The 24,489-nt window shown below is 41.8% G+C and overlaps 1 protein-coding gene across 1 annotated transcript in view; it reads right to left on the bottom strand.

Annotated features, from left to right (window-relative positions):
• DHX36 (DEAH-box helicase 36) overlaps positions 1-24,072 on the bottom strand; it is a 48,525-nt gene extending 24,453 nt beyond the window's left edge. Inside the window, exons 1-22 of the mRNA XM_075268770.1 lie at positions 23,688-24,072; positions 21,508-21,641; positions 19,516-19,723; positions 19,180-19,218; positions 18,229-18,399; positions 15,061-15,140; positions 13,845-13,919; positions 13,590-13,756; positions 12,599-12,680; positions 12,057-12,197; positions 11,524-11,626; positions 9,241-9,328; positions 8,620-8,675; positions 7,116-7,180; positions 6,082-6,225; positions 4,826-4,943; positions 4,649-4,747; positions 3,257-3,430; positions 2,165-2,251; positions 975-1,058; positions 760-859; positions 592-682 (exon numbers count right to left, since the gene is read on the bottom strand). Coding sequence (XP_075124871.1) covers positions 592-682; positions 760-859; positions 975-1,058; positions 2,165-2,251; positions 3,257-3,430; positions 4,649-4,747; positions 4,826-4,943; positions 6,082-6,225; positions 7,116-7,180; positions 8,620-8,675; positions 9,241-9,328; positions 11,524-11,626; positions 12,057-12,197; positions 12,599-12,680; positions 13,590-13,756; positions 13,845-13,919; positions 15,061-15,140; positions 18,229-18,399; positions 19,180-19,218; positions 19,516-19,723; positions 21,508-21,641; positions 23,688-24,029 — 2,648 coding nt within the window. The 5' untranslated portion in view covers positions 24,030-24,072. The remainder of the gene's footprint in view (positions 1-591; positions 683-759; positions 860-974; positions 1,059-2,164; positions 2,252-3,256; positions 3,431-4,648; positions 4,748-4,825; positions 4,944-6,081; positions 6,226-7,115; positions 7,181-8,619; positions 8,676-9,240; positions 9,329-11,523; positions 11,627-12,056; positions 12,198-12,598; positions 12,681-13,589; positions 13,757-13,844; positions 13,920-15,060; positions 15,141-18,228; positions 18,400-19,179; positions 19,219-19,515; positions 19,724-21,507; positions 21,642-23,687) is intronic.
• Between the last annotated feature and the right edge of the window lie 417 nt (positions 24,073-24,489).

The following is a 24,489-nucleotide window of genomic DNA, read 5'->3' as shown; positions in this document are numbered from 1 at the left end:
AAGCTAAAGGTCTACATAGACCACTATTGTGAGGGGGAGGATTATGACGTGGATTCAGCGCCAAAATCCGCCCCCTCTTGCCCAGTGTGAACGAACCCTAAAGCTAAAAGGTGGGGTTTTGAACTTTGTTTATACAGTATTTTTATACTTTATTTTTAACTTTAGCAGTCAGGAGGCCATTGATCTTACTGAGGTGGATCTGAGGGGCTTTATCCCGAATCACCCAGATGCTGTGATTTCTATTGATCACAGCATCTGACGGGTTAAACTGCCAGACTATTTTCCAACTTATTTGAAGTGGTTCACCATCTCAGGCAACAGACCACTCTATAGGATCCAAACAGCATGAACTGTACCACACAGGCTGGACAAAATCTGCTGTCACTAGCTACACACATGTAATGGCAGCCATACTTGATCTCATTGATCACAACTGATCAATATGGCTTTCTGAAGCCGGGCTGGCTAGCTTTAATTGTAAGGGATTGTCTTCAAGACACTCATTCTTTAACAAGGAGTCTTACAAAAAATTCCTCTCCTTCCTCTAAATTTATAAAATGTTCATTAAACCCCTGGAGATTATATACTCACAATGCCCCTTTTTTCTTGTAGTTGCAACGAATCTTTGCCACTTTTGGGTACAACCCAGCACATATCACAGCCTTAACAAGCTTCTCATTATCTAGAGAAAGGACAAACAGTGTGACAGAGAAGAAAAAGGACCTCGGACCAGCACATTACATGATATATATGTTCTACCTGAATTTCTATTTGATTTTGGATCTTTTGAGTTGCTGCTGCTCACAAAGCCGGCTCCTAGCAGGTGTTCTGCAAACTGTTCTTTCATGTTTCCCAACATCTGAAGAATAGAGGCACTTTCATTGCAATGCTCTGGAGTACTAGCCATCAAATAAAGTCTATTAAATCAGGGTCAAGGCAAGAGCCTACCCATGGATATGGATACCTGAGATTACCTTGAGGGTATTAGGAGACAAGAAATTGTCCCAGCAGTAGTCTCTTTCTGCTCTTGGACCCCACTGTTTTGCTCTTTCCCAGCCCTAATTAAAACACAAATAAAAATAATACTAATAATTATTCATATAAATGTATAGAAATGAAAAAAAAAATCCACATCAGTAAAGGACCAGTACATCGATACCTGCATGACTTTGGAGGCAGTCTTGCAGTAATTAAGAAAGGGGATCCATCTCTTCTTAACCCTTGATGGTTGACAGAGGGGAGATTATAACCACAGAGGAGGGGATTAAGTCTACATAATGTTTGGACTTAAGCAAATGCTGTTTGTTGGGGAAATCTGGCATATGTACAAAGTATATAACCACACTGAATGAATCTGAAACTATTCAGCTCAATAAATAAATCACTACTCTCCCACCACACAATATATGCCATAATGGATATTCTCCTCGATTTAAGTCAAGTAAATGGGACGCTGTGGCTGTGTTCATGTATACTATGCTGGAGGATTCCTAGTACATACACCAAACAGAAACCGAAAATGCTCTGCGAGTTTAGCCATAACAGGTTAGTCATCTTTGGTATACTAATGGCTCGTCATTATGAATAAGGACCCCTGCGGATCAGCCGTTCCAAGACAATGTGGCATTGGTAACGTTTACATGCCAGAAGCTGGGCCTCTTACTCGTGATTTGACAAGATGGGAGCAAGTTTACATACTGAAGAGTTGTTCCATAGACTTCAATGTGACACTGCTACAGTATCTAAACTCAACACTACACATTATATGGCGAGTTAGCAGAACGTTTCAATACCAGGAGACATGTTGTCCCAAAACAGGAGAGACCATCACTATTCCAAAGGTGTATAACCCCTTTAAAACCATCAAGGTTATAGCACGATATCATCTCTTTTACTTCACAACTTTCTATGGCATTTCTTATCTTTTTATGTTGTGGGTACTCCCATCATAAGGTCATTTCAGTGAGTCTTGCTGTCATTGGGGACTGTGGAAGATGGCGTAAATGCTCAAGGCATTGCTGGACTTTGAGCCCTGGTCTGAGACTCTTCAGTTTCCTTTCTGTAAGATTTTATGAGCTGTGCTCAGCCCAGGCAGAAGGAAACAAAGAAAATGTGTGGCTGTCATATTATAGTACTTTAGTTGTCTGGTTATAACAATACTCACTCGGAATGCATTCAGGGCAGTGAAATGGTCACTTTTAGTATTCTGTGACAACTCCTTTCTTTTGGAATCTGCCAATTTCTCCTTTCCCTTAATGAACGAGGAAAGATATTTGTTATATTAAGCATAGAAATGGGGTTTTTCCCCCACAAAGCAACTTATTAGACCACCGTGAATGGTGGTCAGGTAATACACATATAGTTTAATTCAGTTCAATGGAAGTTCCAGAATACCCGAAAGTATAGTGCTCAGTTATCTCCAGTGCTCCCATTCTCCAGAGCAGTCAGATCACCTACTGATCCGCAAGTTTTCTCCTATCCTATGGGAAAATCGTTTTAAAGGGAAGTCTATCACCTCCGCCAAGCATATTCAACTGTTACCACCACAGAGCACATTACAGTGATAGACATCATACATTTGTTATTTATGTCACACTTGTGTATTTGGAGAAAAACAACTTTAAAGTCTGGTGCAAATGGAGCAGTTGGTGCACTAGAGGTCAGCCTTCAGCCCTGGGAGCACCATTCTAGCTGCTCAGGTAGTAAGTCATAGCAGTGAGAGGGTCAAATTCTACAGCTTGTACCAACCCAAGCAGTAGATGGTAGGGGTCTGAGTGGCAAAAGCAGCACTCCCATAAGTTGAGGGACACGGAGCATGATAGGACCTTCTCTATTTTCATCAAAACAAAACAGGTCACTGGATTTCCCATTGGAGGAGCATTGGGTGGTACACTGTGTGCATAGAGCCTGAAGGCGAACCTGCTACATAATCTAAGTACGTAAAATACGTTATAGGAAGAGAAGCCGAGCCCTATGATACATATGTTCCTCAGCAGAATATTCCTAACAGACAGTCTGAGTAGTAGGAAAGCAGTGCTACTCACTTGATCCATGTGGACTCTTAGAAGCAGTGCCAGACACAGTAACATCCATACAATACATCAGTGGCTGCAGCTGTACTGCAGTTCAGCCCATTCAAGTGAATAAGTCCAGGCAGCAGCACCAGACACATGGTACAGAGCACTACTCCCCCTTTAACTTGCTTACCATACAGAATACATATCAACAGCCTATTAAAATAACCATAAAAACTTACCAAAGGAATAACAAATGGGTCCTTAAAGCTAAGACTCGCTGCAATTGTTAGGACTGGATCCAAACAGCAGAACAAAGCACCAAAGAGCATCATCTTGCCAATATGTGGCTCAACAGGCAAGCGAGCCAAATGGAAGCCAAGTGGAGTCAATTCCTCACGCTTATCAAGGGCATTCTGGCAGAGAACATAATAGGCAGAATTATTTTTATATCACAAATCATATATAAAACTGTTATATAGTTGGGGTTGGAATACAATTTGATGCAACAGGAGACTCCCTGCTGCTGTTTTCAGTATGGCAAAAGGACCATTAAAAGGAGCCTGTCACCACTAACCCCACAGCACTGTCAGGTCGAGTTTGGCCTGTGTTCTGAGGAGAAGAGCCATACTACAAGGCAGAATGGGGAAATCAGTAAGATGTTGGGCTCTGTAGAAAGATCTAATGTTGTTTTAAAATGGAGGATTTCAGCTTTACAAATAGCACTAGGATACGCTCCAGCATTCAATGAAAAGGAGCTGTATATGCAACTCCCATTCTGAAATAGGGATACCAAATATTTGTAGTTTTATTTACATTGTAACCCCTTAAAAATCCAGATGCAAAAAAATAAATTCTAGGCTGTCTGTTTTTGCGGGGCCATGTGCACCTTCTAGTTAACACATTTTGGGGAATGTCTATTGCTTTGCTCACTTTTTACTCAAGTCAGCAGCAGCCGCCTCCCTGCTCTCACACACGTAGCAGAGAGTGCTCACAGACTTCCAGTGTTCGTTGCTGGCTAATTAGCATGTGAATAAAAGCGGACTCATTAAAGAACTACTGAGGGGATTAACATACAAAATGTATGTGTGCAGTAGCCTTTCTAAAGGCTATGCAAGTATATGTTTAGTTAATGTTTAGTTTTCCCAATGATAGAGCCCTTTTAAGAAATCATATTAGGAAAAAAATTTGAAAGAAATAAAAGACAGTGGGAATCAAAGAATGTTCAAATCCAAAATCCAAGTCTCATCTTTAACAGCCTCAGATGTCAGTGAGACTCAGCACATAGACATTAGCTTGCTGGCCTAATCTTCCAAAAGCATTGCTATAGATCTTATTCAATAAACAGTAATTTAGCTGTATTATATAAACAGTATTATGGTCGCAAATCTGATTCTTGTAATGGGTCTTATGACCCAAAATAGCTGCATCACAGGGTTCTATGATGCAGCTAGTCCAGGTCAGTAGACCTGCGGTCAGACTGCGATTTTACGACAGTTTTACTGTCTATATAATATGAAGTTCGTTACGTTCATGCCAGATGTATACCAAATCATAGTAACTACACCTAGAGAAACAGCGCTTAATTTGCTCCATGTTTCTCAGTATATTCCAGTAGTGCACTTAGTACATACCATTTCCATAAGATGAGTTATTGCTAGGATCATTGCATCCCTTGATGGTGGGTCCATTACTTTATGAAGAAAAGAGGCAATGCCACCTAGTTTTAGGATCTAAAAATAATATTTCATTAAATGATATTGGATGTCAAAAACTTAACAGAAAACAATAAGTAATGGTCAGATAAATACCTTAATATGAAGGCAGAGTTCTTCAAGCGGCGTCCTTACAATCTCTGGCAGCTGGTACTCATCCAGCAAGCTTTCCCTCAGTCTATTGTATAGATGATAGCAGTATCCTGGTTTAACTCTACAAGAAAAAAAAATGTCCTAAAAATATTTTAAAAAGTCCTGTACCAACAAATAGTTAAAATGGAATTTGTCATGTTGCACATTTTGGCCGAGGTGCCAGAAGCATGCTATATGAAGAGCTGAGCGTAATGATCTGTAGTTTGTGGGTTTGCTTATCAAGTATCCCCCTGCACGGTCTGTACAGGGGGGCGTTCAAACTTGCTCTTGGTGGGGCCACACGGTGGCTTAGTGGTTAGCACTGCAGCCTTGCAGCGCTGGAGTCCTGGTGTTCAAATCCCACCAAGGGTATAAAACCATCTACAAGGAGTTTGTATGTTCTCCCCGTGTTTGCATGGATTTCCATCCCATATTCCAAAGACATATTGATAGGGAAAAATGTACATTGTGAGCTCTATGCGGGGCTCACAATCTACAAAAAAAAAAAAGAAAAGCTTGCTCTCTGTGTCCGGTGTGTGCATTCCGACAGGTTTCTGTCTTCAGCCCCGTTGAAACTGGACTGGGGATGGAAACCTGGTGTTCAGGTTTAAAACCCATTCACTTTTGAATGGGTTTGTATAGGTGACCGCCCATGTCTGCCTGCAACCTATCCGCGGGGAAACCATTTTTTTTTTTTTTTAGCTGGACACGCAGGACTTTTTGTCTGGCTAAAACAAAAACGGTTTCCCCGTGGGCAGTCACCTTTACAAACCCATTCAAATGGATGGGTTTTAAAGCTGACTGCCGGGTTTCCAGCATAGCTTGCAAAATAAAGAAGGAGTGGTGGGCGGTCCATGATTCAGTCTGTGATGGGCACCACTGGAAAAAGTTGTATGGTTGCCCTAGTGGTTGATCTCCATAACTAAGCCAGTGCACCCATACACGCCCTGAGCTTTAATGGTGGCATGGTGGGTTAGTACTGAACTAAATACATACGTGTACATATGTGTCTGGTGTGTATGTGTACAATAGTTCATAATATCCAGCTCACAGTAATCTCCAATCATGCTAAAGTATAGGAATTTTACTATAGTGGTTTGAAAAAAAAAGTCCATAAAACCACCACAATATAATATGAAGGAAGTGACCCCTAGGCAGCAGCCTCTTTGTGACTTTAGACTTCGAAAACAGAAAAAAAAAACAATCCTCAAAACTCTTACCTGCCAGCACGTCCTTTCCTTTGCTTGGCATTAGCATGACTAACCCACTCTGCCGTCATGGTGCGGATGTTATTTTGAGTGTCATAGTTTGTCTCCTTTAATTTTCCTCCATCTATGACATGTACCACATCATCTATGGTAATACTGAAATACATAACGGCAGAACATTATTACAAAGTTAAAAATCAGTTTATAAAATCCTTTCCGATATGCCTGATCAATCCAATGCCTCCCCTTACTTCATCCTCTTACTTCTCAGGCAGTGTCATACAAAGGGTAAAGCAGAGACACTGTAGCATGATCCATCTTCCTTCCCCTTACAGCCTAAACTGGTCATATACATAAGTACGCATTTGAGAAGTCAGACTTTAACTATGTTGCCAGTCATTGATTTTAACATACTATCAGTGGGCAGTCTGTGCACTGTGGTTGAGTGCAGTTTCTGTGCACCGAAAGGAGAAGGGGGGGGGGGGGGCAGTTATTAGCAGATTTCCTTACATACTTACTTGGAACGGACAGCCGCTGTCTGAAGAAAGTCATTGGTTATGTGGGCATGTATGGTACAACTGGGCAATATCCACTGATCATTCACCATCTGTGTATCTGTACATTCCAGTCAGTGGTTTGAAGGCTTGCGGTGCTTTGCTGCAGTCTCTTCATTGCTTACAGTGAATGAGACATAGCAATACTCAGCACAGCCGCAAGTATACATATAGCAGCGGAGTGTACAAAGCAATGTAATCTATGAAGTGGTTGCAGCGCTCACCAATGTATTTCCGGCCATTGGGCAGGCCATACGATCACTGGCAAGTTTGGAGGACTTTCATCTTACTACTAATGTATTCCTATGTACTGCTGATGTTTAGAATATACTATATATATTAATAGATTTCAAGGACTGGTAGAAACTCTAAAAATTGTAATCTTCCTTTAATATTATACGGCAAGATAGGGCAAAATCATGAAGGAATCAGCGAGGTATGAGAAATGTGAATATGTATGGCAAGTCTATTTAGTTTCATAGTGACACTTACCTTGTCTCTGCAATGTTGGTTGCTATTACAATTTTCCGGACTCCAGGAGGAGGAGTCTTGAAAACCTAAAGAAAAAAAATAAATAAAAAATGTAGTCGTCCTTTTGCATAACAAAATACTTTCTTTTTTTTTTTTCTTTTTTTTTGAGTATAATGAAATTACTGTACTGCATAATGGTGTAATATTAGGTTCAGTGTGTAACAGTATGCAATAAACTTCCTCTAGTGGTGGCTACAGTATGTGTTCTTTTACAGAAGAAAAATTTACAGAAAGGATTTGGAACGTCGATGTACAGAACTCTAGAGATACACTTTAATCAAGAACAAGTAATGGCACTGTGCCTATAAAGAAGGAAAGATCAACTTTATAAGATTTTTTTTTTTTTACGTAGATTATGAGCCCCATATAGGGATCACAATGTACATTTTTTTTCCTATCAGTATGTCTGTAGAATGGGGGGAAATCCATGCAAACACGGGGAGAACATACAAACTCCTTGCAGATGTTGTTCCTGGTGGGATTTGAACCCAGAACTCCAGTGCTGTAAGGCTGCAGTGCTAACCACTGAGCCACCGTGTTGCCCCCTAAACTTTACAAGATTTAGTGGATTTTGTATGTGTTTTACCTACCAGCAATTGAAAACTATGATCAATACACTATCTGACACCAAACATTAAAATGAGTAATTTACTAATTCATCTACACCAAAAAACTGGCGTAGATAGCTATAAATATGGTGCACAATTGATGCAAGTCCATATTTACACCAAAGATGTGCCATTTGGTAATTTTCCTGGCTCCTGCACTATTTTAGTGGAAAGCGACATGACTTATGCCAGAAATCTGACAATCCCTGACTGGTGTAATTTAAGTCTAGTACAAGCGAAAGAGGGGCAACTTCTGACAATAGCCGAGCAGGTCACTTTTTACTCTTTTTTTGGGGGGTGACAAATTCACTGTGAGGAATAAATACTATATTTCGAAACCCCCTGTGTCACCCTGAACATTATATTATCAAATATATAAGCCCTTTTAGTGTTGATGCAAATAAGAGCATAGTAGCCGGTAACATTGCATGACATACAGCAAACAGAGACCCCACCTCCAGAGAAATTAGCCACTTGGCCAGTAGACCCTAAAGTGTATCAACATTAAAAGGGCTTATATCTTTGGAATAGCTGAACTTATTCGAATAAACAAGACACTAAACTGATCAGGATGACATCACCTATCAGATGTATGTCATTGGACAATGAGACCTGGTGACAGGCACTCTATAAAAATAGGCATTCTGTGAGACTCCATCAACTAGAGTTAGTTTCAGTGCTAGCACCATCCCAGTGCTGTACTTTTAGGTTGTTAACTGTTAGCTATATGCTCAGCGTGACGTAATAGTATGTTGTAGTCGTGTTTTAACAATTAAACAATGCAATATTATATACACTAAGAGTAACCAAAACTAGCAAAGCTGGTAAGAAACTAGAACCCTCAGTTTAAGACCTACCTGTGTTTGATTTACAGTTGGCATTAAAGAATGCAAAGGGATGATGATAAACCGGTCTGTTAAAAAAAAAAAGTTCAGAATGATATATATTATATACACAATGTTATCCTTAACAGATTTCTTTTAGTTGATATACACTTGTCCCCTCCATATATCTCCGAACTAATCTCCCGCTACCGGCCTACACGTAAACCTCATATCCTCCTACTCCACTCTGCTCTCATCCGCTCCTCACACAACCGTCTCCAAGATTTCTCCCGTGCATCCCCCATACTGGAACTCCTTACCAAGACACATAAGACTGACCCCCACGATCACAGGCTTCAAGAAGGCCCTGAAGACTCACCTATTCAGTAAGGCCTACAACCCCAATAACACTGTCACCTCACTGCCATCTGTACAGTCTCCCCCTCTCCTTCTGTCTTTATCTCCCTTCCCTCATAGATTGTAAGCCCTCGTGGGCAGGGCCCTCTACCCCACTGTGCCAGTCGGTCAGTGTTACTTTTATATCTACCTGGATATTTTGTGTACTGTATGTAACCCCCAAATGTAAAGCACCATGGAATTAATGGTGCTATATAAATAAACAATAATAATAATAATAATAATAATAATACTTACCTGACTTAAACATGACCTGAGCCATTAGCAAGTCATTTAGTGTGCTAATATTATCCCAGCCTGGAAGAAAAACTAAGATTGCACCATCCTGAAACAGAAAAATAAAAGAGTAAATCAAAAGTGAAGCTTCAATGCAATATCATGGAGCCCGCTTGGCCTGCATAACTGACTACACACTCTGGGAATCTGATTTTTATGTCATATTCCAATCCACTCGTCCGCTACAACTTTCAATGTACAGTAAGATACAATACAATAGGGTACAAATAAGAGAAAAGCTGCAGGATCACAATATGCTAAGGGAATACTGGTTGTATACACAAAATAATAGTCTTAATTTAAAATATCTTATTTGCAAAGTTGGTTCATTTTAATTTAATACATGCAGGAGCAATAACAAAAAAAAAATGGTTGGAACAATTGACACTCTAAAGAACACACTGAATATCGCTACCAATAAGCAAGGTCCAGGATTCACAAGAAATAATACGGCACACTGGCTTAGACTAGGCTTACAGTGGATTCAACAGTGTCTGGCATACTTTTCAATTTCCCTGTTATTCAATAAACCAGGTAGCACAGCATTAGATATGCCATAGCCAAGGAAAGAGACGGCCACAAGTGACAACTGGTGCTCTGACTAAAGTGGCCATGTCCCTGGTGCAATGTACAGCTCATTCAGACATGGATTAAAGTTAGATTTATTTTTTTCAGCAACAAAAAGTATATTCATTAACCGCCACTACATAAGCATATAAGTACCGGATATACTCGAGTATAAGCCGACCCGAATATAAGCCGACCCCCTAATTTTACCACAAAAAACTGGGAAAACTTATTGACTCGAGTATAAGCCTAGGGGGGGAAATGCAGCAGCTACTGGGAAATTTCAAAAATTAAAATGGTCGGAGTTTTTGGGTGCAGTAGATGCTGGGGAAGGGGAGGGGGTGTTTTGGTTGTCTGTCTGCCCCTTCCCTGAGCTTGAGGACTGTTTTTTTGTTCCCCCACTTGGAATTCAGCCTGGCTGTATATAGAGTATCTGCAGTGCTCCTATTAACCCCTTCCCGACGGAATATGAGCAGTGCAGATACCCTATACTTAGCCTGGCTGAATTACAAGTGTGGGGGGGGAAACTCAGTCTCGGGGAAGGGGCAGTTAGACATTTTTTTTTTCCCACTACGGCATTTGCTGTACAGGAAAAAATATATTTATAGGTATGTAGAGCGGGTGTTTTTGGACAGAGGGATAACTAATGTGTATGTGTTTCACAGTATTAGTATTATATGTGTTCTAGGGAAAGGGGGAGGATTTGAATTTTTTATACTTTTTATTTACTAATACTTTATTTTTTTTTCCACTCTTTAATTTTATTTTTTGCATTTATTAGACCCCCTAGGGGTCTTGAACCCCAGGGGGTCTGATCACTAATGCAATGCATTGCAATGCTAATGCATTGCAATACATTGCAAAAATTGTAATTTCTTTTGCAGGCTGCATAGAGCAGCCTGCAAAAGAGAGGCACTGCCAGCCGGGGAGCCTTTACAGGAGTTCTGAGGGGAATTCCCAGCCAGAGCTCTGAACGGAATCCCCAGCAGACAGGACCTAAAGGAGAACTGTAGCTGGCCAGCAGCAGGAGCGCTGAGGGGAATTCCCAGCAGAAGTGCTTCTGCTGTCGGCCGGCCACAGTTCACAGGATCCCTCCTCCCTCGTACCGGGACATCGTAGAACATCTCTGCTGTAACACTTACAGCAGAGATGTTCTAGCTCCCCATGCCTGCAGGGAGCTCCGAGGTGCCGGTTGGTATGGTGAAGCAGAGCGGTGCCATTATAGTTACAGACCCGGCATCCAGACACCGGGGCGGGTGGCGGGCCGCAGCATCGCCACGCTCATAGCAGGAGCGTAGCGATTCTGTCAATTTCAAACTGCAGAAGTACTTACGGTACTTCTACTAGCATGTATAGAAGGGGGGTGGAGGGGGGTGGTCTGTATTCCGGCCCTGCTCGCAGAAGTACCGTAAGTACTTCTGCAGTTTGAAATGAGCAGCATCGCTACGCTCCTGCTAAGAGCGTGGCGATGCTGCGACCCGGGTGTCTGTATGCCGGGTCTGCAACTATATTACCGTAATGACCCGAGTATAAGTCGAGGCCGACTTTTTCAACACAAAAACTGTGCTGAAAAACTCTGCTTATACTCGAGTATATATGGTAATTAGAAGCCATACTGGTGGTGGTAGAGCCACAATAAAAATAAAATACTGTGGATATTCACTATAAGTGACTCACCTCTCCCTTCAAAACAATGTATCTGATGAGCTCAACTATCAGTTCAAGGTTCACTCTTTCATCATCAGCATACTGTACGGCACGTATTGTACTTTCAGAATACCTACAGGAGTTAAAAAGTTAATTTATAGTCATTTGGCTATTGGCTATAGAGAAGCACGTTAGGTCTAAAAGAAACATACATTTTACAAGTTTATGACTTACCGCCCAGCCATGATGCTGAGTGGTGAGGAACACCTCCCTACTCCTGACTGGACACATCCATAGACGAGTAATGGGTGGCCATTCCTTATCGCTCAGTGTCATGGCTGAGCGCTAAGCAACGCCCCCTCTCACAGTACAGCGCAACAGACACTACTGTGAGGAAGAGGATTTCCGACTCACTGTCAGAAACTCCCTTCTGACAGTGAAGAGCTATGGCACTGGTACCGAATTCAGCACACGGTCTGCTTTCTAGCGGTGTACTGCACTGCATGTGCCACAGGAGGTGAAAGGTCCTCTTTAAGAGAAACTGGAAGAAGACGCTTACTCACTTTCCATGAAGTTGCCGCAAGTATTCTGGAAAGCGTTCCCTGTAGATTTCTTCCTTTGCAGCTTTTTCTGGACGAATGTTACGTCCCTGCATAAAACGTCTATTTGAAGGCGGTCTGCAATCACTATCCTTGGGACAATATCTAAAAAAATGTAAGAAAACAAGAAAGGTGGTTTTCCAGGGTTTAGATATTTTTGACAAACTTAGAGTAAAACAACAAGCTCCATCTGATAACAGAAGCTGCGGCATTTGGGAATAGTATAGTGTGTAGAATTAGAAATACACAGCTCCGTCCTCCTGGTAGAGGATGTGCAGGGTTACTGCAGTGCAGCTCCATTCACATGAAAGCAGTAGCAAAGCATGACCACTACTCATTGTACACAATATTACCTAGTATTTAAGACTCTATACAGAATTCGGAAGGTGAATCTCTATCTAAATTTATTTTGCTTCAAAGACTTACACATACAAAAGGAGCATTAGAAGCCTAGAAATGCATTATAACAGTACATAACATTAAGACCCAGACAAAACTATACTTACTTCACCATCTCAAATACATCCTCCAAGAGATACTCTTCAACAGGGAATGTTAATCCAGGGATATGCAGCATGGGACAGTTGTCTGTATGGAGAAGAGTCGTATTTAATACAGCTGACGCTGGGTTCACACTAGCGTTCGGCAGTCCGTTCTGCGGTTTCCGTCTTCTGCATGCAGAAGACGGAAACCTGTCATGTTTTGCCACGGAGCACATAAAACACTAACCGGCGCAAACGGCCGGACACCTTTCAAAACCATTCAAATGAATGGGCTTGAAAGAGTCCTGCAGGTTTCCGTCTCCTGCCTCTGTTTTGTGCCGGAAACGGAAACCTGCATGAACGGAGACCGGGCGCAGATGTGAACGAGCCCTTACAGTGATTTTTTTTTTTTTTGTTAAACTTTTTTAGAAGCCAGTGTCAGACGACATAAAAAGGCGTTTCACAGCCAGTATGAGATGATAACAAGACTAGGCACTTGTGAATTATGTCAGAAAAGTGGTTACAAGCATTGTCATAATTCAGTTAAATTTCCAGTCCAGTAAGATATTACATGAAACTCTAACTCCATGCAAAACTATCAATTTAGATTAAAGAAAAGTAAGTATTGGTATTCTTTCTGCAGCAGAATTTACAAACTGCTGCATAAGGTCACAAAGATTAGTCCCGTTGACATTAAGAGAAGCTAATCCTTGGGGGGGGGGGGGGTTGCCCAAAACAAAAGACAATCCACAGTGGAACATTTTCATTGCATGTAAACAAAGCGGAGTAGTTTTTGCCAATGCATGGAGTCAAATACAGGACAAACAATGAACTTAAACACATGTAAAATATGTAATAAACCATATGCACTACGGCAATCTTTCACAGAAATATAGCAGGTAAAACAGTATCATTGTCCTGTTCTAGATTAAAAGAAGATAGATTCTGATAACACAACTGTGCACACTAACTTAGAAGAGGAGCGGAAGTATAATGCCCCAAATCGTGAACTAACCAAAATACTGAGAAAACTTTTCGGCATTGAGTGTGGCACTCATCAATATGACCTTCAGGTCTGAACGACACTTCAGAAGATCTTTCACTACTGCCATCAGCATGTCAGATTGCAAGTTTCTCTCGTGGACTTCATCTAATACAACATGGCTGACGCTGGTCAACTGTCTGAAAGAAAAAAAGAAAATGTATCTAAAAAGTGCTCGAGTGAAAGACGATCATCCTTCAGAATCCATACACACTGAAGAGTACTTACTGATCCGACTGAAGCCACTGCAAGACTATGCCGGTTGTACAGTACAAAATAGAGCCTTGTTTCCGTGGCAACTGACTTAAGAAAAAAAAAAGCAGGGAAAAGAAACGAGTTTTATAAAACATCTGAAAAACCAACCGAATAATAAAGCAACATGGCAACTATACAGTGAAAGTGCCACAGAGATGACTCAGGGATGACATAGAGCCTCATCCTTGACATGAAAGCTCTATCAAGTTATATTGCTTTCTATCCCTATAGTTTCTTCTGTAGACATAAGAAATGTGTTAACAATTGCACAGCGTTGGTCATAGATAGAAGGTGGTCACGTAAAAGGTCCGATCTAGTTGCAGAATGTGAAGTCTTAACCACTGGTTATATAACCACAAATACACTGCTGTAATGTCAATATGTAAAGGGCATGAGTGGACAAGGATATGGCAATGTAATGGACGTTGACACCTACATAATAAACTTCTTGAGCTTTTTAAAACAATATATTACTTTTATGGCATGGAAAATCACCACCACACGCTCTCCATTACTGTACACTGCCAAAAGAACATGGAGTAGATTTTTTAAAGTCAGTTTTGCTGGAGTTTGAGTTGCTGGGCTGTGGAGTTAGGGGGTCATAGTGTCAGTGACAGTTATGGGTGGAATTGGGGGAAAAAAAGTTGCTGTTACTTAGTTATCAATTTTATATAATAATTCAGATGTATAGTTTGGTACATATTACTTTCATATGAATTCAATCACTAGATTTTTTTCTGAAATTAGAGGAGCTTCTGTGTGACCATGACTGTGAGCCATTTAAGAAGGAGTTGGAGTCGAAGTCAGACTGTAGAAAAATAGAAGAATCAAAGGTTGGGCCTATGAACTTCACAGTCCTGGTAACTTGAGGATATTTTTTCATAACAAAGTTCAAGACAGTTGCAAGTCTCTACTTCGCGAATGTCTGGAGCCAGAATTATAGAGTTCAGGGAATGATAAATAACCCCCAATGAGTGGGTTGGCCTGTTCAGTGGATTACACCTAAAATTATCACCCTGTGGCACATGTACCCAGGGGTCAAAAACCACGTCTCTAGGGCGAACTTGCATTGTGTGAGTGCAGCTCTGGTTCTTACCCTTGGTAGTATTTTGAGGTAAACTTTTTAAGTAAAGGGGGGGGGGGGGGGGGTATCACATCTAGAAATGTTGAAAAGCTTGAGATCACATACCTATCCAAACGTATTTGATAGCCAGTGCTGTATCCCCTGCCGCAGGGCTCAGCTCGCTCTGCAGCCACACGTTCTGCCACCTATCAGAGAACATGAGGTTAAACACTTAATAACAATCCTGACAGGCACAGTTTTGCAGAACACTTTATACAGATACCTTTAGATACTATAAAAATGTTGCAAAAGTGTATCTAAAATAAGACAATTGATTCACCTTTGAAAACACTGTCCATTAACTCTTAGGTTATGTTTACAAAGTTTTTTTCAGGAGGATTCTGAGGAGTTTTTCAGCTGAAGAAAAAACAAAACAAAACAAAAAACCAAGACCTTTCAAGACGGATTACGCCTGAAAAACTCATTTCAAAGCAAATAGGGGTGGGAAAAAACACAACATGTTTTTTTTATGCAGTGTTTGCAAAAAAATGCATCAATAACTACTAGTGTTTTGTGTTTTTATTTTTAAGTGAAGTTTCCAGATGCATACAGTGTGCTAAAGCAGAAAAAAAAAAGGGGGGGGGGGGGCAAACGTTTCCTAAAATCTGAAACAGTTTTTCAGCATGCATAAAACTCTGTGTGAACATATCCTTATGCAGACCTAAGTGTTTATTTCTCCACTTTGTCAGCAGACATAAAACAAAATCTGAGAGAAGTATGAAACTGATACTAGTGACTGAAGTGCATTGCAACCTGGGAAGTGAGGTCAAGGAGGAATAATGTGCGGATGGCAGAAAGTTGTAAATCAGGTTTGGGCAGTTTAAGGCTAAACGTTACATAAACTGATTCAGATCGCTGTAGGGCATGAGTGCTATAAGCCCTTGCTTTTCTCCTTTTATTATTGCTGAAATAACAAGCCTGCTAGAAGAATGAGAACTGCACTATTGAGTTATTTCACACAAAACAATCATTTACAGTGACTGTACATGTAAATAACCTTGAATTATTGCAGTTTCCACATTGGCCATTACAGCACTTACAGATAGCTTCTGTTCTGATGCTTACTTGTCAGTTTCGCTGTAGATACCACCACAGGATGAAAAGAATTATCTGATCATTATTAGATGGCAGGTAAAAGGCCTTATTAGACGTAGTGATATTATGGGCTCCCAGGAATACTTGCTGCTGATAATAGTCTGTTCTCATAGTGCTGCTGATCAGCTGACACACTTGCACATTTTATGCAGGATAACAGATTATCGGCAGGACATCGCTCTGTGTCATCAGGGCAGTGCTGGCAATTACCCCTGTAGCCAAATGGGCAAGAAACAATCACAGCAGAGATTGCGCCTCCACCATTTAGCTGGCAACGGCCTGTGTAAATAGGCCGATCGATGTGTTTATAATCATTGATCGTCATTCATGGGGGCCGAGATCTGGCCGTTTAATACCGTCTTTAGTTAATGATAGCTCTCTAGTACTGCGGGAAGCCTAGTAAAGCAGAATAACAACATTATACACACATGACAATGTAGAACCTCTGGGAAAGGATGCTGTACTCCTTCCATTCCTGAAGATTGTAATAGTCTAGGAGATTTCTCTGTAACTTGAATCCTCTATCATTGTCGTAAAGTGCATACACCCTCTTGTACTGACTATACAGGACTTACACAAGGAACTGTAAAATGCTATTTATAAAATTGTTCCAAACACACCATTTACCTATTTTTCGGACTATAAGACGCACTGGACTATAAGACGCACCTAGGTTTTAGAGGAGGAAAATAGGGAAAAAAAAATTTTGAAGCAAAAACTGGTAAAATATTTAATATATGGGAGTTGTAGTTTTGCAACAGCTGCAAGGCCACATTGACAGGTGACCCTGCAGCTGTACGGGGATGTATAGGGCGTTTTTTTTTGCGGGGCCAGCTGTACTTTTTAGTTATACCATTTTGGGGGATATCTATTGCTTAGATCACCTTGTATTGAAAAAAAAAACAGGAGGTGATTTAGAACTTTTATTTATTTCCTATTTTTAAAGCTTTTTTTTTTTTTTTTTTTTTTTTACTATTTTATTCCCCCCCGGGGGCTTGAACCTGCGGTCACTTGATCGCAAGTCCCATAGACGGCAATACAACTGTATTGCCGTCTATGGGACATTCTGTATATTAGTATTACGGCGGCTGGTCATAGAGACCAGCCACAATACTAATACAGCAGTGATAGGCCGGGGAGCCTCATTAGGCTCCCGGCTGTCACCCGAACAGGTCGGCTCCTGCGATATCGCCGCGCAGGAGCCGGCCTGCAACTTTACAGGTACGGGGCCGGTGGGGACCGGCCCCGGGGGAGAAGGGGCCACGGATACTGACCCGGCATCCGCTCTACTAGAGAGGCGGATGCCAGGGAGGGATAGACGCCGGGGCCTGAGACATCGCTACAATCCTCTGCCCTTCATGAAGCCAGCAGCGGGGGGACGGAGGAGCCCCTGCCGCTGCTGGCTTCATGCAGGGCAGAGGATCGTAGCGATGTCTCAGGCCCCGGCACCTGTAATGGCATCTATCACTTGCCGGCTTCCGCCTCTCTATTACAGCGGATGCCAGGCGCCACCTTCAGACTATAAGACGCACCCTTCTTTTCCCCAAAAATTTTGGGGAAAAAAAGTGCGTCTTATAGTCCGAAAAATACGGTAGGTTCCAGCCACATCTGTACGGAGGCTCCATCAGTGTCTGTCAGAAATCACAGGAGGAAAAAAAAAAAAAAGTTCTGCAAGTCCATCTTTTTCATCCAGTGATTTTTTTTTTTTACATTGAAGACACCTCCAGAACCCGATCATAGTCAATGTGGGCTCTGTTATGTCCACTATTTTTACAGTCTGTTTTTCTGTTCTTCTGGTCCAGGAAAATTGAACTTCCCAAAGCAGATGTGGTCATAGCCTAATATACTTAAAACTAATTACTAAACCAAAAATAAAATGACATGACATACTGGGAAAGATGCACTAAAGTAAATGCACCAGAATTCTGGCATAATATGTGCACAGATTTATCATTTAGCATTATACTGTGACATAACTGATGCAGTTTTAGACTGTGTATCGTTTGTACAGTATTAGTAAAACTGTCCCATTCCTTTTAAATCCAAAATGATCCATCTACCAGAGTCTTACACTGATATGGATAACTATGACCACATTCTACATAAATAAGCAGCAGATTGTTCTCTACAATATCTTACCGAGATTGCACTTATTCTTCTGGGCTGAGTGCACACAATGTGACAAGCAGATCCTTTTCCTCTGTTGATATAATCGTCCAGTATAAACTGAGTTACTTGCGTAGTCTTCCCGCAGCCGGTCTCTCCACTAATGACCGTTACTTGATTGCCATGTATCAATTTAATGATCTCCTATAATACATATATGAAAGCAATGAATATAATGTGTATGAATGTATAATGAATATAATGTGATCTATACTGGAGTGCTATAAGCTCATACTGTATATCCATGTGCCTCTGATATTATATGAAGAAACACAGGCTGTCTTATGAATTCAAGACAGGGCTGCTACAGAGGAGACCAGAAGTGAAAACAAAGCCACAATGAAGTCACACAGAGATCTACTTACACTGACCAATTACTGATACAATCCACTCACTGGCCCAGACTTACTAACTGCGATGAACCTGGAAAGTGGCTGAAACTGTGCCCAAGTTGGCTTATTTCAATTGCAAATAGGCACATCTCATCACCTTTTGCCAACTTGTCACTTTAAGATAGTGGGCAGAATGGGCTGGGAACCTAGGCAAGCCAAAAGTTATAACAGAAAGCTACACCAGATTGTGTTCAGGCACACAGGACCATTAGACATGCACAAGAATTAATCTGAATCTGAGCAAAGAAACGAGATTGAGTCATAGAAATGGGTTTTCAATTTTAGCTAAGAGGTCCTCCTTGTCTTCTGGTGACATGACGTAACAGGAAAACGTCCCATTTGTCGGGCACACAATTCACTCCTCTGCTAGATTTGCCCTCTCAGATTGAATATCAACAGCAACAAAAAACACATCATATTATTTATTTTGGGGGTCTACTCCCCCACTACATTCCTTCTCAACATTCGCTAGCAGTTGCTGAAGAACCTCTTTAAGAAAAAGAACATCGATCCATCATAAGATTTGCCTCACCTCTTTCATGTGGTATGAAGGTAACTTTTCACGGAATTTCTGGTGAAAAACAACAAAAGAAACACATTGAGAAAAGAAGCCTGGATAACTGGAGATCAAGTAATAATTGTCACATTAGAGACGTAACATGCTGACTAAAGGAATGAAACTATGAGAAATAAATTCCAAATGGATAACCAATATGGCTGCTCTTCCCATTGTCAAATTACTGAACAGAAAAGTGCCAAAGTATGTTAAGAAATAAAACTTCTCATTTACTAGTGTATGGACAATTTTACATGGCTGTTAATCCCACACAAATGGGGATTTCTTAATAAATCTGTATAAAACCGGCACCTGCATGTCAAGGTATCTATAGTCGTTCCTTTTCTCCTGCAGCTCTTCTTTAAGCTGACGATCCAAGGCTGCATTTACTCTATTTTGCCCATAACAGGATTCAGAAAATGTTTTCTCCTCCTCTTTCTCTTCCACCTCCTCTTCATCATCGTCCCAGGCATCTTTTACTATGTCTTCTGGCAGTTTGATTTGAGGGGCAGCAAGATTTCTAAAACGGACATAACCAAACATTATCAGAAAACAATGTGTTATACCATATGTCCCATTATTACTCGACTTACGCTAGGTTCAGCGGGTCTGGCCGTGACCGGCGGTGAGCGTTTTATGCTCTCTGCCGCAAAACCGTTTTTTTTAAATCAGACAGAGTACTGCATGTCCGACTCTGTGTCGGATTTTAAAAAAACGGTTTTGCGGCGGAGCATAAAACGCTCACCGGCGCTCACGGCCGGACAGCTTTCTCACCCATTCAAATGAATGGGTGAGAAAGAGTCCTGCAGGTTTCCGTTTCCTGCCTCTGTTTTGTGCAGGAAACGGAAACCTGCAGAACGGAGACCGGGCACAGATGTGAACGAGCCCTTAGGCACTTTGGAATGTCAGGATATTTCACCTCATGTCTACATATGAGCCATACTACATTTCTAATTGGATTCCAAGATGGACATTATCTGATTAGTCTTAGTGGTCATGTGTATTGCAGGGCTTTCACTAGCAAACGCACGGCACTTTGGAACAGACAACAGTAGCCGACACTGGAGCGCTGGGGACAGGATTTTATTTCTTTATTTAATGTTTCATCTCCTCCCGCCTTCTCCTTGGGTTGTGAAATTCTTGGACAACCCCTTTAAGAAATAACTGTGCCAACTTTCAAAATTCAAGTTTAGTAACTCAAGGTACATTTAGATGACCATACACATCCAACTCGCCCAAATGCATGTACACTGACCCAAGGGAGAAATGGGAGAATACTGATGCCAGATTGCTTTGATAGCAGATTTACCTCCCTTCAGAACAAAATAATTGGGCCTACTGCAATCCGTGTTTGAGCCTTATTTTCCCCCTGGGGTCATAAGGCTCCTATACAGATTAGTCACGCCAAAATGTGCTGGGTCGGTCACTATTAGCCTAATGTGTATGCCCAGCAAGGGCTAATAAGTGTTGTCGGTCATGTGACCCAGAATCGGAGCATCAACCGATTCATTATAGTAAAATGAATTTTCTGCCCAAATTACTAATTCCCACATACACCCTATAAGCTTTTTTTGTAGCATTTTGTTTAGTCTATATGTAGATGAGATTAAACTAAATCTCATTCTCTTTACTAGGACTGGATAACACAGCGTTCTCTTCTGCTGCATTTCTGCAACGTTTGCCCTAAGGATATCAATAACCTAAGGTATGTTCACATGGAAAAATTTGGTGCTGATTTTGAGGCATCCCAACTTCAATCTGCCTTAGACTGTTTTCAATAGGAGACAGAGATTGAAGCAGGATGCTTCCGTGGATTCAGCCAAAGGGTTCACGGCCTAAGGCACTCATCTGAATATTCCCATTCATCAGTGCCCAATCAGCAAGCGAAGGCTGCAGAAGAAATGAAAGAGGAATTTGGGGTTGAAGTTTGCACCAAACTCCTCATCCTATCCAGATGTGTGAACATACACGGGATCCTAGGATCTTTGTTACAAATTAAAAGCCCAAAATCCACCATAAAAAGGTCACATGTATGCCTGGTTTAAAAGTTCTGTCAACAGTTAGTGGGGATATCTCTGAACCTAAAAGTGAAGAAGTCAGTGGGATTCCCCAGCCATGGACCTTAAATTAACATGTTTCAAGAATGAAAACTACATACTTGAATATAAGGATCCCCAATCCAAAAACTATAAAGGTACTGTAGTATTCATGAGCAAAAGGAAGCCATGATAATTTTATGAGTCTTCTAGAACAGCCACAATTACTGTCTCATATAAGAAGTCAATAATAGTAAGGGCACCTCACCTTTCATTTTCACTAGCCCACCAGGACTCCTCTGAGGATGGCTCTGACTTTACATCTTTGCTTTGAGCTTGCACGGTATTCAGAAGCCGTGTAATATGCTGTTCTCTAGATTCATCCATCCGTACCACAGCTCTCTAAAAGATTTAAAAAAAAAAAAAAAAAAAGATTAATAGGTTAAAGGGAGTCTAGCCACAACAAAATCACCTTTACTTGTTCGCTGTTATAGGAGAGGTTTGTGGCATAATGAAACCTGTTGCCATAATCAATCCTTATTTCTGATGCAAACTAACTGTTTAGTGTACCCAGGGTGCGGCAGCATATGTCAGAGCATTTATCCATTTTTACATGACCACAGGCAAAAACAGGTGCTCTGACAGGACATAGCCATGACCCCAGTGAACAACTTATTTGCACAATTAAAAGTGCATTTTCGCAGCAGCAATACCAATAACACAGCTCATATTAATAATAATAATAATAATAAAAACATTCTGGTCAATCTTCTATTACCCACAGTTCACCTCTAAACATGAAGGCTTATATCTAAAATATCTTATATCTAGATTAAGGTATTTTGGCTCCTGTATACCTTGACTTACTGGACAGCGGGACAGTAGGTGGAAGGGAGTGCTATTGTACCCTGGTCTCTTTCATTCTAAAGATCTGTGGGTATCCTGGAGTTCAGTCAGGATTGTTTTACAGACTGGAGATTTCCACTCTGGAGTGGATAAGATTTTTACCAAATCTACGCATTGTAGAAAAAGTCTGCAGCTTAAACTGTTCTGCAATACGAATTTTTCATCCTCAACACGTCAATTCATACTGTTGGTTTGAACATGTTCCAATGCATAATACGACATGTGCTGCAGAATATAAATCCAATGGGGACATACTCTTATAGTGCCAGTCCCATGTGAATATACCCTTATAGCAACAGTCCCTTGGGTAGACAGACTGATACTGTCAATTCCATATAGACACAAGCTTATAGTGACAATTCCTCAAATGAATAATTGTGTTGGACTCCGCAACAATGCCCTGTGTTTAATTTACATGACAAGATACATGACAGGCTGGTGCTCCACAGCTGCCAATGACTGCTGTGACATGCTAACTAGGGTACAATGTGTGCACATGCAGCCATTTTTGTTCCTCCTCCTAACAGTGGCCAATACGGCAATTCTCCATCCAACGCCCAGACATTGTAACTCCTGCAAGTCACCTTGAGACCCACTAGTGAAGAAAGGGCACATACAAGGGATACTTTGACATTTCATTCACATAAATCTTAGGTGTGCCTCTACTGGTTACAAGCTGACTCTCCTTGAGCCATCTGCTTACCCCTATGGAGCACCACAATGGGCCTTAAATGTGGAACCTACTCTGGGGCTGCAAGTACATCATAAAACAGGATACAACACAACCAGGAACCAGTTGCTACGTCAAGTTGTGATGCACTAGTCCGATGTAAACTAAGCATATGTTCACATGGCGTAATCTGGTGCTGATTTTGAGTCGGATTCTACCTCAAATATCAGTGCCAAATTCAGTCCTGAATCCTTCCATTGTTAGGAAAGAGAGACCACAGCAGAACGCTGAAAAACTGACTGAATCTTTCAGCAGAACCTGTAACATGAGACCCTTGACTTATTGCCCCCACTCATTGGAGCCTAATCTGTGGGCAAAAGCTGCAGCTTAAGGCTGCGTTCACATGGAGTAACGTGCCACTCAATGGGATTCTGTTTTACTGCGCTCACTCTGACACGTGTTTATGTTCAGAACAAGCGGTGAGGATAGGAATCTGAGGCAGACGTTTCTATTCACTTTGCGCTGTGTGAACATATCCTAATGCTACATGGCGACTGGACGTGACTCCTGCTGCCTGACCAAAGATCAATGTGTCGCCATACCACTTATTCACCAATGTAAGTAAATGGATTTGGATTGAACCCGTAGCAATGCTCCATCTTTTGCTACTAAAGTCACAGTACCCTCTGTGACTCCATTCATTTATACTGGTGAGGATGCACAGGGCAACAAGCAGGTATGTCCTAGCCTAACACTGCACCCTCGCCATGTTGTCAGGTGAAGAGGATAGCAATTTAACCCCTTCCTGCACAACAGCCAAACTGATGACATTTTAGTCGGCAGCCCCTGACAGCTAGACCAGTCCCAGTTACCTCCAGTCTCTCCTTCTCTTTACTCTTCTGGCCTTGCCTCCGTGCATACCACATCCCTATGGCCTTCCCTCTCAGGTGAGGCGGTGGTCTTTCTTTCACACCTTCACCAGACTCCCTGGAAGAGCCAGCTTCGTAGTGCGAAGAGTATCCTCGACCTCGTCCCCCGCGACCCCGGCCCCATCCTTTCCGATACTCGTAGCTCATGCTGCCGTATAGCCCCCGGGCTGGTCCCTCAGTAGCTGCTCGTGACCGACCGGCACTCTGTATGTATGTTACTATGGCCGCCCGTCCGGCGATGTCCAGGATAAAGCGCTGTGACGACTGCTGCTTCAGCACTAGCATCAACCTTCACATACAGGCAGTAAAGGAACACATCGGCGAGGTAATGGGGCTTACTGGACGTTGGTTTGTTTTTTAAACGGAACTTGCAGTAAGCTCCATGTTGCACCGGGTCCAGGCCGGGGGATGTTCAGCGGCGCACAGTGGATGACGTCATTGGGCACCGGCATTTTCTCATGGCCCCACCCCTTCCTTCTTCTTCATTCATTTCACTGTGTGTCAGTGACCCGAGAGCTCTTGTAAGGTTGCGTCTAGAATGGAGTTGCTCCAGGTAGGTCCTCCCTCCAGCAACTCCAATCTAGTCACCTCACTGGTGAACGGGCTAGAATGGAGTTGCTGTAGGTAGGACCTACCAGGAGCAACTCCAATCTAGACAATTCACTAGTGAGGTGACTAGAATGGAGTTGCTGGAGGCAGGGACCTGCTAGAATCAACTCCAATGTAGACTGTTCAGTACTGAAGT

Source organism: Leptodactylus fuscus, chromosome 3 (assembly GCF_031893055.1).
Source record: "Leptodactylus fuscus isolate aLepFus1 chromosome 3, aLepFus1.hap2, whole genome shotgun sequence".
Taxonomy (NCBI): domain Eukaryota; kingdom Metazoa; phylum Chordata; class Amphibia; order Anura; family Leptodactylidae; genus Leptodactylus; species Leptodactylus fuscus.
The sequence above is the reverse complement of the archived record's forward strand: the minus strand, read 5'-3'. Positions and strand labels throughout refer to the sequence as shown.